Source organism: Hipposideros armiger, unplaced genomic scaffold, assembly GCF_001890085.2.
Source record: "Hipposideros armiger isolate ML-2016 unplaced genomic scaffold, ASM189008v1 scaffold_191, whole genome shotgun sequence".
In the NCBI taxonomy this organism is placed as follows: domain Eukaryota; kingdom Metazoa; phylum Chordata; class Mammalia; order Chiroptera; family Hipposideridae; genus Hipposideros; species Hipposideros armiger.
Genome location: NW_017731541.1, coordinates 925,504 through 943,006, shown reverse-complemented (window position 1 = coordinate 943,006; position 17,503 = coordinate 925,504). Strand labels below are relative to the sequence as shown.

Sequence of the window (17,503 nt, the reverse complement as noted above, 5' to 3'; positions counted from 1 at the left end):
GGGTTCCGCAATGACACAAATAAGTGGACGTGGGAACAAGGGGCAACGCGGGAGTCTGGACTTTCCCTCCCCCTTCCTCTCTCCCAAGCCTCCTGAACACCTTAAGTCCCCGGAGCCCTTGAATTCTTCCAGGAGCCCTGGGCTGGAGCGCAGGGTCTTTGTCACTGAGGTCCTGTCGCCGTCTGCAAGTGCGGGGCCAGCCAGACTCAGAGCAACGCAAGGGCCAGAGCTGTGTGTCCACCTCATCCGGGCTGTTACAGTGACCGAGCCAGAGCGCGATGTTGGACGGGCTCGACACACAGACAGAGTGGAGAAAGACATAGCTGCAAAGACACAACAGCTAAAATGAACATGCATGGCATGTTATGAAAAACATAAACCATAAAATCTGTTTCTGGAAGGGTCGCTCCACACCGCACAGAGAGCCACTGAAGGATTCAATGCCACACGTGAGGGAAAGGAAGAGACAGAAATCCTTCTAGTGAGAGAGGTCGAGGTTAGGATTACACGCTTAGCCCATGAAGGGAAGAGAAGATAGACACTAGGGTGACATAATCACTAATGCAGTGACATCACAGGAGGGACCTGACGGTGTGTGAGGACCTGTGTGGACACCAAGCGGCCTGAGGCACAGCCTGAGACCAGAAAGCTGGACATCAGGTTCTGAAGCCCTCCAGTCCTGACCCCAGGGGACAGGGTCAAGCTGCGTTCTGCCTTTTCTGTGTCTTCTAACTGTCCTACACTGTTTGTCAGTATCTGCTTTAAATAGCTAAAATTTACATTGAATAGCTGAGGACTCATGCTCCCAAGGTATGCACACATCCATCTTGCAGACGGGATGACACACACAAGTAGGTCCTGGGGCTGGGTCCCCTGGGCAGGCTTCTCCAGGTCCCCTCACCAGCCCCTCCATCCTCCACTGACTGACCCCACAGGCTCACCGCTTTCTAGCATCCTGTATTCTCCAGGAGAGGTACAGAGAAATGCCCAGTGTTCAGTCAGGCTAGGGGCTGGCACATGAGCATACGAAAGAGGAACTAACAGGGTGGCGGGAAATGCAGGTGACAACTGGGCTGCACACGTTAAGAATTCTGAAGGCAAAGTTGTCACTTTTGGTTGGAACGACAGGGAAGAGATCAAGCTAAATGTGGTTAAGTAAGGTGGGGAGGACTGGGGCAGGAAAGGGAGGGACAGCCGTCGGGACTAGCAGGGACGTCACGGACAGTTCCCTCCTGGGTGGAGAACCCAGTGGGGATCCCTGGGCCCTGGCTCGAGGGCCAGTGGTCCTGAGAGGGTGAGCTGGGCAGCTGCAGAGAGCAGAGGCCCCAACACCAGATGCTACAAAGAAGTACACAGCGGCAGCCTCAGAAGGCAGCACAATGTCCCCACGGCCACGTGAGACCTGCCACAGCTCGGCACAGGGGACCCGGCTCTACCACAGGGGACAAGGCAAGAAGCAGCCCATGTTCTGGGGACAAGGTGCCTTTCCCAATGCTGTGAGGCTACGTGAGTTCTTCCCAGCTCCAGCTTGGGAGGGATAAAGGAGGGTGGGAGACGTCTTCAGAGGACAAGAACGCCGGACATGCGTAGTAATTACCCCAAAGCGATGAGACTCCTAAGACCTCAAATGGCTGAGATACCCCCAGAGAAACCTAGAAGCTTTAAACTGACAAGAACAAATGCTCTCCACCATCATTGGGTGTGGGCAGTTCCACGACTAACAGCTGTTCTAAAACGAAAGAACATTGTCTCAGCGTTTGTGCATCTGAATTTTGTTTACACATTGTAACCCTGTTATGAGGTTACTTCCACGACCTCAAATTAAGAAACGAGTCGCCAGAGGCACAGACTGCCAACACCCTTCACTAAAAGCAGTCTTTGCTTGGCCCTGGATGACAAGCAGCCTCCCAAATTCATTGTCCCAGTTTTGTCACCAGATGGCGAAAGTGGCCTTTCCAGTTGCCGAGTCTGTCTTTCTGAAAGCGCCCAGCGTCACACTTAGCAAGACTCACTTGGGGGAACCCACAAAGTCCCCTTCTATTTAAACCACTGGGTCTTAGCTTCTGATAACCCAGAACTGTTCTTTTCAAGCTGGAGGAAAAAGCAGGAGTGATGCCCTTCAGCTCCACGTTTTATGGAGTAAAAACCCACCCGCAGGTCTGGTGAGCTGCCAGGAATGCCACAGCAAGCCAGGCAGTGGCCTGAACTCGGGGTCTGGCCTGGCCACCGGGCCCCTCAAGTACTGTCCTCATGAGGACGCCCTGGGCATTCCTGCCAAATTTCTCAAGCCCCCTTGACTCCTGCAAGAAGTCTGGAAGACGCTATGCAGGTCACGGCTTTCTTTTCAACTGTCACCTTAAACTAAATCCTTTCTCAATCCCACTTCAGGCTCCTGACCTGAAACTGTCATCAAACTAGCCTAAGGCGCCCCGAGCTGTGTCTCCAAGCTGGAAAGCCGCAGGGTCCGGAGGGTCCTGCCCACACACGGAGGCACCTGTCCAACAGCCCACGTCCCCCAGGCTCCAGGTGCTGTGTGACCTCCTGCCTTTAAGCAGGGCCAGCTCGGAGAGCCCCAGGCCCCTGCACGCCCCTCCAGCCTCCCCCCCATGAGACAGAGCAGCTCTAAGTGATGTGAACTTGACCCACAGCCACCTCCTGCCTCCAACAGGAGCTGCTGGCCACGCAGCCACAGAAAGCTCCTGCATCCTGCGCCCTTCAGGGAAGATTCTTTTGTTGTTGCTGTTCTCTTTGTCTTTCCATCCTCTGTCAGGGAAGGGATTTGCACAGAAAGGGACTTAATTAAGAACTGTCCCCAGAAGCTGTCGGCTTCCAGTCTCAGGAAGAAAACAAGTCCGCCTACCACAAAACAGATGAACAGAACAGCAGCCTGACAAGCCAGCCCAGCACGGTTTCTTCTTGGCACCAAAGAGTATCTCCTTCCTTATAGCTTAGCTGGAGGCAAGACCCTCCATGTAAGTGTCCTTCAAATCCTCTAGCGTAATTCCCTCAGATTAGTGTAGATCACACAGGAGTCACTCAGGAGGGAACAGTGTCTGCAGGGCGGCTTCCCCGGGTGACAAACAGCTGAGTAGCTGAGGTGATTACGAGGACGCTTCTGGGCTGCAGACCCCGACCTGCTCAGCATCCTGGGAGCAGGGAGCTGACAGAGCAGTCAGGTTGGACCCCGCGAGAGTGCGCTGGCCCCCTGCTGCCAACTGAATGCTTGTGTGTCCCCAGCATTCATGTGTCCAAGCCCTAACCCCCAGTGTGACAGTGTTTGCCGGTGGGGCCCCTGGGAGATACTTAGAGTCAGATGAGGTCATGATGGGATCAGTGACCTGAGATGAAGAGGAAGAGGCTGGAGGTCACTCTGCTTTCTCTGCACCGTGTGAAGACACAGTGAGAAAGGAAACGTGTCCCGAGCAGAGCCCACCCTGCTGGCACCTTGACCTTGGGCTTCCAGCCTCCAGAACTGTGAGAGGCAAACTTCTCTCCCAGTATCAGGCAGTACGGCAGTCTGTGCACCCCTATTTTTGCACTGGAGGCAGATGCGAGCCACGGTGGGCCAGCCCCGACCACTGCATCCTGACTCGCTGCCAACTGAGCAGGACGGAGAGCGCAGGGGGCCACGGGGCCGGGAGGAAGGGACAGAGCTGGCTTCTCCCTTCATACACAAGTGATTAAGAGTAAACGTCTTCCAAAGATGGGTGTTGAGGGTGCAACGTGTGCATTGGTTCTCTCGAGTAGTCACAAATTCAGATTCTTTCAGGGATCATCAAGAAAATGAAGTGGTGAGTTGGGTGCAGTAACAGGAACAGCGGGGACTGTGGAGACGGGGAAGACGCAGAGGGTGCTGAAAGTGATGGCGCCCCCGCGCGCGCGCGCACACACACGCACAGAGAGACACACACGCACACATCCCCCAGAAGGAAACAGAACCCGCTGCCCCCTCGTGGTGCTCCGCGTCTGACAGCAGTAATAACGCTCATCGTAAGCAGGTGGAAGGAAGGTGACCACAGGACCGTGTTAGTGTCCTTTGCCCAGAGCGCCAGGAACAGGGCTCACCCCCCAATGGTGAAGTGGCCACGTGGACGCCCATCTGGGAGCCACCTGCGACCAGGGCCTGGTGGGCTGTTTGACACTCCCATCAGGGACCCTCAGCGGCTGCTCCCTGGGGCAGTGCTGGGCTCGGGGCCCGGGCGGGCGGTGGGGTGCTGGCTCCCACCTCTGGTTCTGTCCAACTCTTGATTCCAAGCTTCTCCCCAAGCACCCTGAAATCACACAGGACACCGCCAGCGGTGTCTGCAGTCAATGAATCCCTTCCTTGGGGTGTAAGCTCGGCTGGAGACGGCGCTGCAGGGTCGCTCACAAGAAAAGGACCCATCTTGGCATTCACACACAGGCAGCACGGTCGCTGATAGCTGGCCATTACATGGTGTCGGCTTCCTCTCGCTGTCACCAAGGAGCAAGATGAGCTATTTCCTTGGCTTCTTGGAGGGCACGGAGGGCCACAGGGGAGCTGTTACCAGCAGGAGGTGACCTGAGCTGAGACTGACATCAGAGCACAGTTTATCCCTCGGGCCACCTGAGTCCCCTGCTCCTCACAGGCCCAGGGAGAGGCAGTGGCCTTGGCAGAATTCTTTCTTTTCCAATCTTCCCACTCCTGACATTTCTGCATGTGTGACAACATGGCTGGACTGGGTGCGGGTCAAGGCGAAGGTGTTGAGGGCAGCCGTGCTCCACGTGACGAGGACCTGCCAGCATCCCGGCCGCCTGCAGGCTCCCTGCCTGCACTGCAGCCGAGGGAAAAAGGGTCCACCGTGACAGCCTGGCCACTGTCAGCAGTGCAAGCGTGTGACCAGGAGCAGAGCTCGAGCTCCCGACGCCTTAACAGGAATTCACAAATCTGAGCTGCAGCTCGCATGAAACTAATTTTGTATGTTATTTGTTCCAAGCCTCCTAAAACAAAAACACTGAGTTATCTTTTCAAAAAGTGTGTGAAATTTGGAAGTAAAATGTAAGTAAAAAACGATCTTTAAAGCTGGTCCAAGAAAGCATAAATGAGTGTCGCATGTCACCCTCTGAGGAAAGCACCATCTGGTAGAGTTGATGTGACTGGTATTTCCGAGCTGCCCAGTGAGCAAAGGCTGTGGAGAACCAAGCGAGAGGGGCGCATCGCTGTGACGTGGTGGGAGCTTCATCGCAGGAGGGCAGGAGCAGACACTATGGCAGACTGGGGCTCGGGGTGTCTGTGAGCAAGACCACAGGAGGGGCCCCTGAACATGATTTAGCCTAAAGCTGAGCTGGCCCCAGTAATAACTTTTTACCAACAACATTTAAAAGTTGTATTTAATGGCATTTCCTGTGTGTTTAAAGATAAAATTCTCAACTCAAAATTCAGCGCAAGACACACCAACCCCCATGAGGCAGAGAACATTAGGACCATCTCTGGTCAGTCGTCAGCACGCTGGAGACCCCTGGTTTCATCTACAGTCGGGGTCTCAACCCCAGCACCCTGACATTGGTTGTGGGGGGCTGCTCTGCACACTGGATTTCAGCGACATGTCCAGCCTCGACCTACCAGACGTAACACCCTCCCACCCCACCCCGTTATGACCACCAAAAATGTCCGCACACATTGCCAAATGCCTCCTGTCTGGCCAACGTGGCCCCCAGTCGAGAGCCCCTGGTCTATGGCTTATTGAAGAAAGGTTTCATTCCATTCCTTCCTCACTCGGTGACTTTACTTGTGGGATCACATTCCTTCTTCATAAATTTCATCCTTGGCATTGCGTTTTGAAGTTCTTTTAGGAAAGGTTTCTTGGTGGTATGCTCTCTATTTTTGTTTGACAATATCTTTGTTCAGGCTCATTCCTGAAAGACAGCTTTGCTGGGTGCATAAAGTGGATTAACACTTATTTTTTCCTTTGTTCTTCTGCTCTTTTGGGCTTTCTCCTGTTGACAAGGTGTCAGCTGACAGCCCATTTGCTGTTAGTTTGTAGGCAAAGTCTGTTCTCTCTGGTTGCCCTTAAAATCCTTCTTTTGCCTTTGGTGTTCTGCAGTCTCTCTATGATGTGGGCACATTTTTATTTCTCTTCCTTATCGTTCATTGGGATTCCTGAGTCAGAAAATAGCAGTCTTTCAACTAGAAAGTCTTGGACACGATTTCCCCATTTCTCCCACATTCTTACTATCTCCTTCAGAATTCTAACCTGATCTACATTAGACCTTCCTTGTCTCTCTCCTCTCACGTATCGGGTCATCTCCTTCCCATGCTGCATCTGTTTATGGGCTTCATTCTGGGTCAAATCTATCTGCCGGTTCAGTGAATTATTTATAATCTGTATCTAATGTACTGTTAGACCCTCCCATTCGATATTAATCCAATTATTATAGCATTCATTTATACACGTTCCACCTGCTTCTTTTTCAAAGCTGACTAAGGTTTGGGGTACACCCATACATTTTATTCCAGCAGTGGTTTCTTATGCATATTTAATAGTCTCATCTGTATCCCAACGTCTGGGTCTGACATGACTGCTGTCTTGGCTGACTCTTGTTCACGAAGCCCTTTCTTCTTGTGTGTAACTTTAATTTGCAATCGCATTGCTTGAAAAACTATTTGTGGGGTTCCTCACAGCCTGGGCAGTGGGTGCCTTCCTGCTGAGAGCACTCGTTTCTGTCAGATACCAGCCTGGGACCCCTTTGAACAAAAGCATCCCACTTGGATCATTTGGACACTCAGAGAAGCACGAATCTGGGCTCTATACCCACAGGAGGGCACATGCACTCAAGACGCAGCTGCTCAGAAAAATCCTGCACAGGCTGAGGCCCATCCAGGGGAGTTCGTCTGCACTGCCCCTTTGTAAGACAGGCTTTTCCGGGGAGGCACATCCTGATCTGATTCTCTCTACTGGGGGCCCTGGGCTTGTCACGTGTCCAGCCTGGCTGTGAGTACCAAGGGTCTGGGCCCCAGCCTTCAGCAGTTGCCACTGCAGGGCTGATGGTCTTCTCTGGATTCTGGCCTCCACCTTTAGGGATGAATTTCTCTCTCCCTCCCTCTCTCTCTCTCTCTCTCTCTCTCTCTCTCTCTCTCTCTCTCTCTCTCCATTTCAGCTGTCCTTTCAAGAAGATGTGCTGTATATGATATCCAGGATTTCGAGAGTTTTGTACACGTGGGTTTTCAGGCTATCAGTCTTCCATATTCCCAGCCAATAGGTAGCCTCATCATGTTTAAAGTACAATCATATCTGCCATAAGTGGAAATGTGCATCCGAATTTTCCATCCCTCTGTTTTCCACGGGCCTCGGGCTTCCGAGAGAACCCACAGGGCCACGGCAGACGTCTGACATCATCCTTCCCCACAGATTCAAAAGGCACTCTGTGTCCTGGCTGCACCCCAGTGCCCGACAGAAATAGAATGGCCAAGTGAAATCCAGCTGGCAGGATGTCAGGCTGGGAACAGATAAGCAGCAAGGACTTCCAGCTACGTGGTCAGGACCGGCCCATGAAGGTTGGCTACAGGGGACGTCGGCCGGCTGGCGTGGAAAACCATGCCCTTTCCTTGGACTCACAATCGTTCCATTTGAGACAAACTCTTGTCTTCTCCCTAGAAACCTGCCCCACGGTGCCTGTCATCTAAAAACAAACCATCAACAACAATGGAGCCTAGATGAGTGGCTTCTACCAGTGTCCCCCACAGAGCCCCTCATGATGTTCCTCAGGCACATCACACACTATAGGTCACTGCCGTTTACTGGGGGGACCCAACAGTTTGTCACTGAACCTCCAGTATCCAGTCCAGTGCATAGCATCTATATATTGAAAATTTTTTGACTAAATAAATGCAAGAATGATTTTTTATTTGGAACTTATCAGATTTGGAGATATCATCTGAGAAGGAAATATTTATAGGAAAATATTTATAGAGCCACCTGCTAACGATGGCAGCAGCCTCCACAGGCAGTCATCCCAGGGACAAAGCCCACGCTGGGGCCCTGACCTCCCAACAGACCCACACGCACCAGACCGCACCTGAAGATCCACAGTAGCCCGGCAGCAGGCTTTTCTCTCCTGCTTGTTCAGAGCTTTGTAGGTTCAAACTGCTTCCAGATATATCTCATTTACTTGTATAATGTGAGTGATAAGTGGGTACTCTCACTTTTTATCACTGAAAAAATAAGGAAGCTCTGAGAATTGCCCATGGCACAAGGATGAACTAGAACAAGGGCTCATACCCACTGATGTCTGTAGACCGAGGTCCGAGGTCCTGGACGCTGTACAAGCTGACTGTCCACCCAAAGAGATGAGGGGCTGGAGCGCTGGGGCCCTGAGTCCCTAGGCCTCCTGACGCCAGCTGGTGGGAGGACTTGGAGTAAGGCATTGATTTCCTAAGGTGAAATTTCTCTGTCAACGGAGAGGCATGACAAAGCCATGTGGCGAAAAGAGCACAGGCAAATCGTGCCAAGTGGGGATGTGGTCAGCTGGAGGGCAAATGCCCTTCTAAAGGGACAGCCCCACTCCGGACCTGGCAGATGGCTGCTGCCTGGGGATTGTCTCATTCTCTACACCAAATCGGCACCCGGTGTATTTATGTGAGCCTCTCACTGTAATATCTGCACTAGTCAAACAAATGTCACGTGCTGGGAGCCAAGCAGAACACCTCTTGGGGCCTGAGGTGGCTCTGGGGCCACCAGTCTGCCCCTGTGGCCTGCTGATGTCCACAGTCTTGGCCACCTCTGGAGATCTAGTTCCTGTCCACTGCCCTGGGGTGGGGAGGAGGGGTCTTTCCCCTTGCCCTCAGGGAGCCCTGGCAACTAAATGCTTCTGATCTCATCACAACTCAAGATTTCATACTTTGAAAGACACATATTTACTTTGTCCTAGATGGCTTGAGTCAAATATAACATAAATCCACATAAATAAACCCTTAACAAATTGATCCAGCATTTACTGGACACACATGTGGGTCAGGCGCTCTGAGCCTGTGTGAGCGTTCCCTTCCCCGGGTACTGGACATTCTCTTGGCCACACGCAGAAGGCCACTTCGTCACTGCACCATTATAGAGATACGGTGGCATGGTTGGAAGTCTACAACATTCAGAGTCCAACAGACTTGGACCCGTCCTGGCTCCTCCATTTACTAACTCAATGACTGTGATCCAATTACTTCACTGTTTTGAACCTCAAGTTTTCTCTCCTTTCAAATAAAGAAAATGCCACCTATTCATCAACCTGTTGTGTAAATTACCCGCTCCCAAATGTACAAAACACATAGGCACTGAATAAATATTGGCTCCTTCCCATTATAAAAAAATCAGATTTTTATGGTGTTTCTCGTGCCATATTCACAAATCAAATTTTGCGTGGGGCTTGACAATTCAAGCTGTGCTTCCCCACCTGAGCTAGAAACACACCTTATGGACACCTTTTTTTGTTCAGTTGTTCCTGTTTAAATGGCTTTAGACAAGAGAAGAAACTGAGAAGTCCAGAACTTACAAAATCTTACTCGGAACCAAAACAAACTCAGGCAGCACTAGCACATGCATTAGACTGGCTTAGTGAGAAGAGCCCGGACTCCGCGCCACTTGGGTCATTTTACTTTGCAAAGGCCAATAATAGCGTTGTTTCATGTTAAGTAGCAACAGCCAGGAGACTATAGATACCATGAAATTGAAAACGTGAAGAATTGTGCTTTCCTCTTTCCTGGCAGTTTCTCATAATTGCAATAGAGATCTAATTAGGTGAAGCCTTTGATACCAAATTTCATGTAAGTTTGGTGGGGTTTTTTTTTTTTATTAATAAACTTCTAGAAACGAGATTTTGCCACAAGTCAGATCGTGAAGCCACAGGGAGGGTCTGGTTGCCTCAGTGGCCCCAAAGCATCTCCCAGCAAACCTGCTTTCCATTATCTCCAGGTCAACAGTGCTTGAGCTTTGACAGACAGTCTGGCAAGCAGCACTGATTAATAATTCATTTTCTCTTTTCCTTCAAAGACTTACACAGTTGCCAATCAGAGCTCCCGATCAGCTATGCTAACCGGTGTGGACACACCGGCCGGATATCCTCCCTACGGAAAGCAAAGCGATATGAAGTTTGAGTTCTCCTGGGCGGCCTTATCTCAAGGAGTCGCATAAATTCCATCAGGTTCTCTAAAATACTGAAACAAGCTTGCAGGCCCCAGGGGAGCAGGGTGCCCAGGAGGGGAACAACTTTGGTTGCTCAAGAAGGAATCGTTTGTTATTAATGAATTTCAAATTTGATGTGCTGCTGGCCTGCTTGGTGGTCACCGGGGGTCCATATAAAACTGCCCACTGGAGCCTGTCACAGCCAGCTGTGCAATATGCACGGTAGGAGGACCGGTGACATAAGCAGAGTGCTCCTTAAGCGTCGCCCACAGTGGAGCCGACAGAGCCAGAGCGCTTTACATGGGCTGCTGAGTTACGTTTGTCAGCAGTGGCTCATAAGCCGTCACTGCGCCTTCTTCACCGGTTCTGCCTTCCAGTCTTACCTGCTGTGGCTCCTCCCCAACACACACCTGCGCCCACACCCACAAGGCCAACCGCGGCCACTGCCGTTCTGTGTCACAGGCTGGCTTGTGTCCACCCCTCCCAAATTCAGATGTTGAAGTCCAAACCCCCAACACCTCAGAATGTGACTGTATTCAGAGAAAGGGTCTTTACAGAGGTCATTAAGTTAAAATGAGGTCATTATGGTGGGTTCTCATTCAATACGACTGGTGTCCTTATTAGAGGAGGCGATGAGAACACAGACACGCACAAAGGGACAATGTGAGGACCATGTGACCATGTGAGGACACGGGGAGCAGACGGCCATCCACACCCCTAAGAGAGAGGCCTCAGGAGGAACCAGGCCTGCACACATCTGGATCTCGGACTCCAGCCTCCAGGATGTGAGAGAACATGTCTGTTGTTTAAGCCGCCTGGTCTGTGGTACTTTGCTATCATGGCCCCAGCAAAGGCGTGCGCCCTAGGACGCAGACAGCACATGAAAACACCTCTCGTTTCTAAAAGACACAGACCAATAGATGGGCTTCCTTATTCAAAGTTGGGTGCGTGCTGGTACAAGTTGAAGACCAGGACACTTGGCAGAATTTGAGAGGCAGTGGAGAACATTCTACCAGTTCAGTACGTTCTGGAAATACAAATTAAATCACAAACGTGGAGGAAGGAGGTAGTACTCTAATCATTACTAGCAGCTTAATGGTATTTCGCTGAAGCTGCGAGTGAGATCTGCTGGCATCTGGCTGAGGCCAACCAGGCTGCAAGGAAAGCGAGTGTCAATGGGGTAAGGAACATAGAGAGACAGGGGAAGGCTGGTGTGAACTGAGGAGAAACCTGGTGGCGAGCGCAGCAGGTACACGCACCCCAAGAGAGAGAAGCACAGGGAGGTAGGGAGGGGCGGCCCCTCCTGGGCCAATGCGCATCCCAGGCACCGGGCAGGGTCTCGGGTTCTGTCTGCTGCTCACCCCAGGCCTGCAGTGAGTGCCCAGCCTCCGCCAGTAGCTCCTCTCCCGGGACACAGGAGGCAGGCTGTTTAGGCGCCTTGTGCCTCCCAGCGGAAGCGCCCCACGCCAGCCCACGCCGGTCTCCCTATCACCCCCTCCCTTACTATGGAAAACGGTGTCCATTTGAGTTACCACAGCTTCCATGTGAGTTACACTTTCTTGAGAGAAGCACAAGGCACTTCAGACAGGAAGTGCTTTCCTCTTCCATTTTCCGTACACTCTGCGCTACGCAAGCCCCAGGCTCCTGCTTGTCTGCCTGAGGCCCAGGAGGCCCAGGGCAGGCACGTGACCAATGGCTGTGCCCTGGCACTTGGTGTGCCAACAGCTCTCCATTAGTGCAACCTACAGGCCCCTCGGACTCACGGCTGAGCCCGGACCCTTCTGCACTCATCCTGCCGACACCACCAAGGAAGCACCGCAGCCTCTGCAGCACATGGAAGCAAACCAAAGCACAGACACTTGCATAAAGCCACGCTAAATTAGGGAGATGCCTAGAAGTGTTCCCGACACTAACAGAGATGAACAGGCACACACACACACAAAGAAGTCGCCATGTGCTCACACCCGCTAAAGGAGCAGGCATGTAATGAAACACATGTAGCAACTTTGCAACATCCAACACAGTACACCCTCTCAGCTGGTAATGGCGGGACAGGAGTTAAGAATGAAGTGTCACCTGGAGATTCACGGTGCACCCTAATGCTCCAAAAGTAAGTTCATCGGTACTTGGGTCCTTCCCAAGGTGATGACGTTTCCAATCTCCCTTTTGCTCTCATCTCCCATCTCCCGAGTTTGACACACATCCTACCTAGGGACCAATTCTTGACGACAGGAATCGAATAAGAGACCCCCTCCCCACACACGCGGCAGCCTCGTGGCATCTAGCACTTAGCAGTGAATCCCTGAACAGCAGTTTGGGGGCTTCCTTCTACCTCCACTCTCGGGTAGATGCATGGCCCCTTTGTGTTGCATTTGGCTGGGCTTTTTACAATAGATCGAAATGCTAATAATACCGCAGCCCACCTCATGGGGCACTTTTAATAGATGACGATGGAACCCCACACAGCGCAACAATAACGTTAATAATTAAAGACCAGCCACTTATCTTTGCTCTTAGAACACTTGGATTTTCTTAGGAACCGAGGCCTCAAGAGCGCTGTTTGGTTGGGTCCATGCCCGCAGCCCTGTCCCAGGCCACCATGGAAGGAAGCCCCACCTCAGGGCCTCACCAGCACCCGTGGCTGCCTTTCCTAGGGCACCTAAAACATCTGGGGGGGCCCTCCTGCATTTGGGGGGCAGGGCTCCCGACTACTCACCTCCGGCCTGGGGCCTGGTTCCCGGGAGTGCCTCATCAAAGCTGCCTGTGCTTCTCCGAGGGCTGGTGAGTGGCAAAGCCATAGTGGAAATTCATGTTGACTGACGACAGGCCAACGTTCTTTTCACACTTTGTACACTATCTGCACATCTGTTCGCCTGGCTTTCTATTTCTACAACACTCGGGAATTCGGTGCTAAAACCCATCAACTGCAGTGACCCCCCCCCCCAGCACATCCTGAGCCGCGGATCTCAGGGGATCCAGCCTGCCTCTTGCGCTCAGCTTTGGGGGCGGTGGGTCCCAGCACGCCCTCTGCGGCCCAGGGAATCTCGGGCATGCCAAGGCCACAGGCCATGTCCAGACAGGCCACAGGGTGAGCCTACCTTGGGGATGGGGTTGCGGGGATTGGAGCAGCTAAACAGCCACGCAGGTGTCTCCCAGGCCCACTAGTGGGAAGGCAGGGCTTTTGGTGCGCACCTGGAGCCAGCGCATGCGTGTTGGGCAGCACCATCGCCTAACCCGAGCGCCTGCAGGGTTCGCTTCTGGCTCAAGCGGCGAGGGGTGCGCATGCGCGGTGTAGTAGACCCGCTGGGCTTGACACAGGAGTCGGCTTCTGGGTAGTTGCATTGCCTTCAACTCGCTATTTAAATATTCTGTGTCTCAGTTTCCCCTTTTCCAAAAACTGAAGGTGCTAGACAATCAATCTACTTTATAGCATGGTATGAGGTTTAACTAAGTTAACACGTGTGAAAAGCACAGCCTGGAGCTGACACACAGTAGGCATTCCGGAGATGCTCAGTGCTTTTAATATTATGACTAGAACTCATCCAAAAATAAAACAGCTTGTACCCAGGGACTGGGCTTCCTGTTTTTGATGGCCACCATGTTTCGGCATCCAATGAGCCAGCATTTTCTTTTTCTCTCAATTGTTAGCGCATTTGCATGATACCCCAGCACAAAATCTCGGGAAATGGTTTATTTATATGAATAGTCTCCCTTAATTGGCTATTAGCTGGAGAATATACCCCACATGGCAGGGTAAACTGCCCTGTGCCTGCAAGCAGGTTGTGCATTTCTGCCTCAACACTTCTCAATGAGCAGCAGTGAATTAATGCTGTAAGGACAACTAGTAAGTGCTCTGGCCTGTCCCCTCGGTGCCTCGGGCTTCAGTCTAAAGAAACCCGTTTACAGCGAAGACCAAAGGGACTAACGTGGAGTGGCCACACTGCTTTCAAAGATGACCTCTGCACTGAAAAGCGAGGCTGTGCTAAGGGCGCCAGCACAGCGCAGTCCGCCTCGCCTCTGGGAAGCAGAGAGCGCCTCATCTCCAAAGTGGGGGCACACAGCGCACAGAGCGGCCTCACCCCGTCCTGGGAGGTGCCAAGTCGCCCGGGGCGCTCGCCTCTTACCACGAACTCCTCCAGAGTCTGGTAGGTCTTGCCCCGGAACTCGCAGTAGTTCTTCCTCTCCTTGCACTGCGGGCAGCACTGGCTGGTGTCGACGTGGATGCAGCGCGGGTGCAGCCGCGGGCACTCGGGCTGCGCGCACAGCGGCCCCTCCTCGGTGCACAGGCACGGGCAGGCCGACGGGCCCGGCGCGAACTTCTCTCCGATGGCGTACACGAAGCCGCTCTCGTCCACGCAGCCCTTGCCGCGGTAGTCCGGGTACGCGTACTCCTCCGGAGGTTCGGTCGCCGGCGCGAAGTCCGGCCCAGACGCGTCCTGGGCGGCGGCGGCCGGGGGCTCCCCCTGCGGGGTGTCCCCGCGGGGCGGGGCCGGCGGGTCCCTGGCCTTGGCGCCCTCGCTCTGAGCAGCCCAGGCCTGCTTCTGCCTGCTCCACGCCTCCCGGCCGGCGAGCGCGCGGCTGCCCTTGCTCTTCCAGTCCCGGCCGCCGGCGCCCGCGTCCCTTGCGGGGCGCCCGAGCTCGCTCACCCGCCCCGGGCCGTCCCGAGACGCGTGGTCGCGCTTCTCCTGGCCGGGCTGCTCTGGCGCCTGGGCCAGCTTCTCCAGCGGGAGGCTCGGGCTGCACAGAGCCACCATCAGGCAGCAGGTGACCAGAAGGGAACTGGACAGCGCGCCAACTGCCATCGCGGCGGAGCTGGGCATCCCCTACCGCGTCCCGGCGGGCGGGCGGGCGGGGAGCGCGGCGGAGAGGCGAGTTGCATTCACAGCCCTGGGGCGCGCCGCCGCCGGCCGGGAGCCGCCGTCCCTGCGGAGAGAACAGCAGCACAGCTGAGCCGGCGGCCCGCGCGCGCCCAGGCCCCCACCCGGCCCCGCGCGGCCCGGCTCCCGCAGCGCTCTAGATGGACGAGCTGGGCCGTGCGGGCGGGGGCCGCACGCTCAGCATCCTGCACGGCCGGGCTTCTCGCACATCACGAACTGTGGAGACGTACGTGGAAGCGAAGTTCCAGAAAAACCCCGGCCCGCAGTGCTTCTCGCGCGGTCCTGAGGAGCGGCGGGAGCCGCGGACACGCCGCGGGCGAGCCGGACCAGCCCCCGCGCCCCGAACACCTCGGGGGGAGCCACGTAATTCAGGAGCCCACGGCGCCCCTCCCTCGGCCCCGGCCGCTCTTCCCAAAGGTTACTAAACGGAGAATTCCGCAGTGGAGTCGGAGCCTGACCACCGCGCTGGGAGCTCAGCGGGAAGCCCTCCCTCGCTTGCCCCCGGGGTTTGGGAGGAAGGGACGAGAGAGGGTTAAACAAAGCTGCTCCTAGGACCCCATTATTCATTTCCAACAACTTTTTAAATGTTTCCAGCGCAGGGAGCAGGCGCGGCTTCCCGCCCGCCGCCCCAGGCCCCACTGCCCAGAAGGCCGCCCCTGACCACCCCTGGTGGCGGGGCGAGGATCCCGGAGGCTCGGCCCCTCCGCCGGCCACCGCGCCCACCCCGACGCCCAGTGACTCGAGGCGCGGAGAGGCCCCCGCCGGGCTCCGCGCTCGGTCTCCTGATCGCTTTCCCCAGGAGGGGGTGGGGACGGCGGGGCAGAGAAGCCCCGGGCAGCGCTACTGTGTGCAGCAGGGGAGGCCGTGGGTGGGAGGCGCAGGGCGGGGGCGAGTCCCTCCGACTCTCCCGGTCTCGGGAAGCCTCTCCGATTCCAAAGTTTCTGTCGCCCAAAGGGGCTGAGAGAACCCTCGTCACCGCAGGGTGCGGGCAGCCCTGCCGCTCTCCACCTCCCTTCCACGCCCTCCACCCCCAATTTGGCGCCCTCCTGGCGTCTCCCTCCCCGCTCACCTCGTCTCCAGTAGGGCTCGGGTCTGCACGCCCTCTGCCCACTCCCAGCCCTGGCCCGGTCTGCCTCAGCCCGGGGAGAATCGCCCATATTTACAAACTTGGGGAGGGGGCGCTCCTTCGGAGCCGCAGGGAGGCTGAACGCTGCCCCGGGCACCGTCGCCCGACAAGTGCCCTCACCCCTGGGGGCGGATGCCCAGCCTACATACATGAGCGCAGGGCGCCGGCGGGACTCCGGGCTCGCGGCGGGCGCGGGGGCAGCAGCGGCGGGCGCGGTCCCGGGGCGCCGGCACCCATCCTCCCGGCGGCTGGCGACCCGCGCGGGGCGCACAGCGGAGAGCACAGCTCCACCTGCGCGCTCCGCCCGGCGCGTTCACCGGGCTAGGGCGTCTCCGCCAGCTTGCTCAACGCGCTGCGGGCGGCCGGTAGTGGCGGCCCCAACCCGCGTCAGTGCCGGCGCCGCCCTCTGCTGCTCATCCCTGGGTCTAGTCCCTGCCTCCACGACGCATCGCGCCCTGGGGGCCGCCCCGACTTAGCCAAGCTCCTCTCCTCCCGCCGGCGCTGGGAGCGCTCCAGACCAGGCAGCGGGAATGCCAGGCAGCCGTGGCGCCTCGGAGGGCGAGGGATGCCTGGAGCGCGACAGGCGGGCGAGTGGCACCGAGGCCGGCGTGGGAGCCCGCGGGCCCGCCTCCCCTGCCGCAGCCGCCTCCCGCCTGGGGCGCCCCCTGCCCCCCTTTTCCCCGAGGCCGGGGTTTTGAGGACCTCCCGCCCACCGGCTCCTCTTCCTGGCCGCACACCCTACCTGTCCCTCTCCCGCGCGCGGCCGCGTCCCCACCTCCGCGGCCGGCCACCAGCCTGGCCCCGGCTGCCATACTCCTTCCCTGCCACTCACTCTCCACTGCGCCTTTCATCTGGGCGTTTTTTCTTTCCTTTATTTTTTTCTCGAATTCCTTCCTTACTAATTGGCCCCCTCTGGCTCTCCGCCCTGTGGACAGCTTTGTTTCGCCACCGTTGGAAAACCTGACCGCACGGCCTTGCATTTGGAATCTGAAGGCCGGATGAGCTTAGCAGACAGTTGGGAGCGTTGCCCTCTTTACATTCAGAAACCCAGAGCGGTGGAAGGGCAAGAAACTCCTACAAATCCACAGGGAGCACGACTCCCTGCGGTCTCTCTCCGGCGCCCCTCTGACTCCCCTTTCCTGCAACAGGGACTCCGTTTAAGTTCGCCGAGGACTGGGGGACACATGGCACACGCATGCCCGAGGGAGGGTGACTTGCTGGAAATGCCTCCGTCCCGGAAGCAGCAGCAGCAGGTTTGCCTTCGAGGGAAAAACGCGGCAGGGAACGCGGGATGGAGGCGAGGCAACGCGCGAAGTCGGAAGTGAAGCAGGAGAGATGTCGAGAGCGCCGGAAACTTAGCTCTGCTCTTAGGC

The 17,503-nt window shown here is 55.7% G+C and overlaps 1 protein-coding gene across 5 annotated transcripts in view; it reads right to left on the bottom strand.

Moving 5' to 3' along the window:
* Positions 1-16,957, bottom strand: part of VWC2 (von Willebrand factor C domain containing 2) — an 87,005-nt gene extending 70,048 nt beyond the window's left edge. Inside the window, exons 1-2 of one of the 5 annotated variants that reach the window (XM_019653018.1) lie at positions 16,873-16,957; positions 14,252-15,050 (exon numbers count right to left, since the gene is read on the bottom strand). In XM_019653018.1, coding sequence (XP_019508563.1) covers positions 14,252-14,947 — 696 coding nt within the window. In that variant the 5' untranslated portion in view covers positions 14,948-15,050; positions 16,873-16,957. The other 4 variants (XM_019653016.1, XM_019653021.1, XM_019653017.1 and 1 more) reach the window with 4 other exon arrangements.
* Positions 16,958-17,503: the final 546 nt, after the last annotated feature.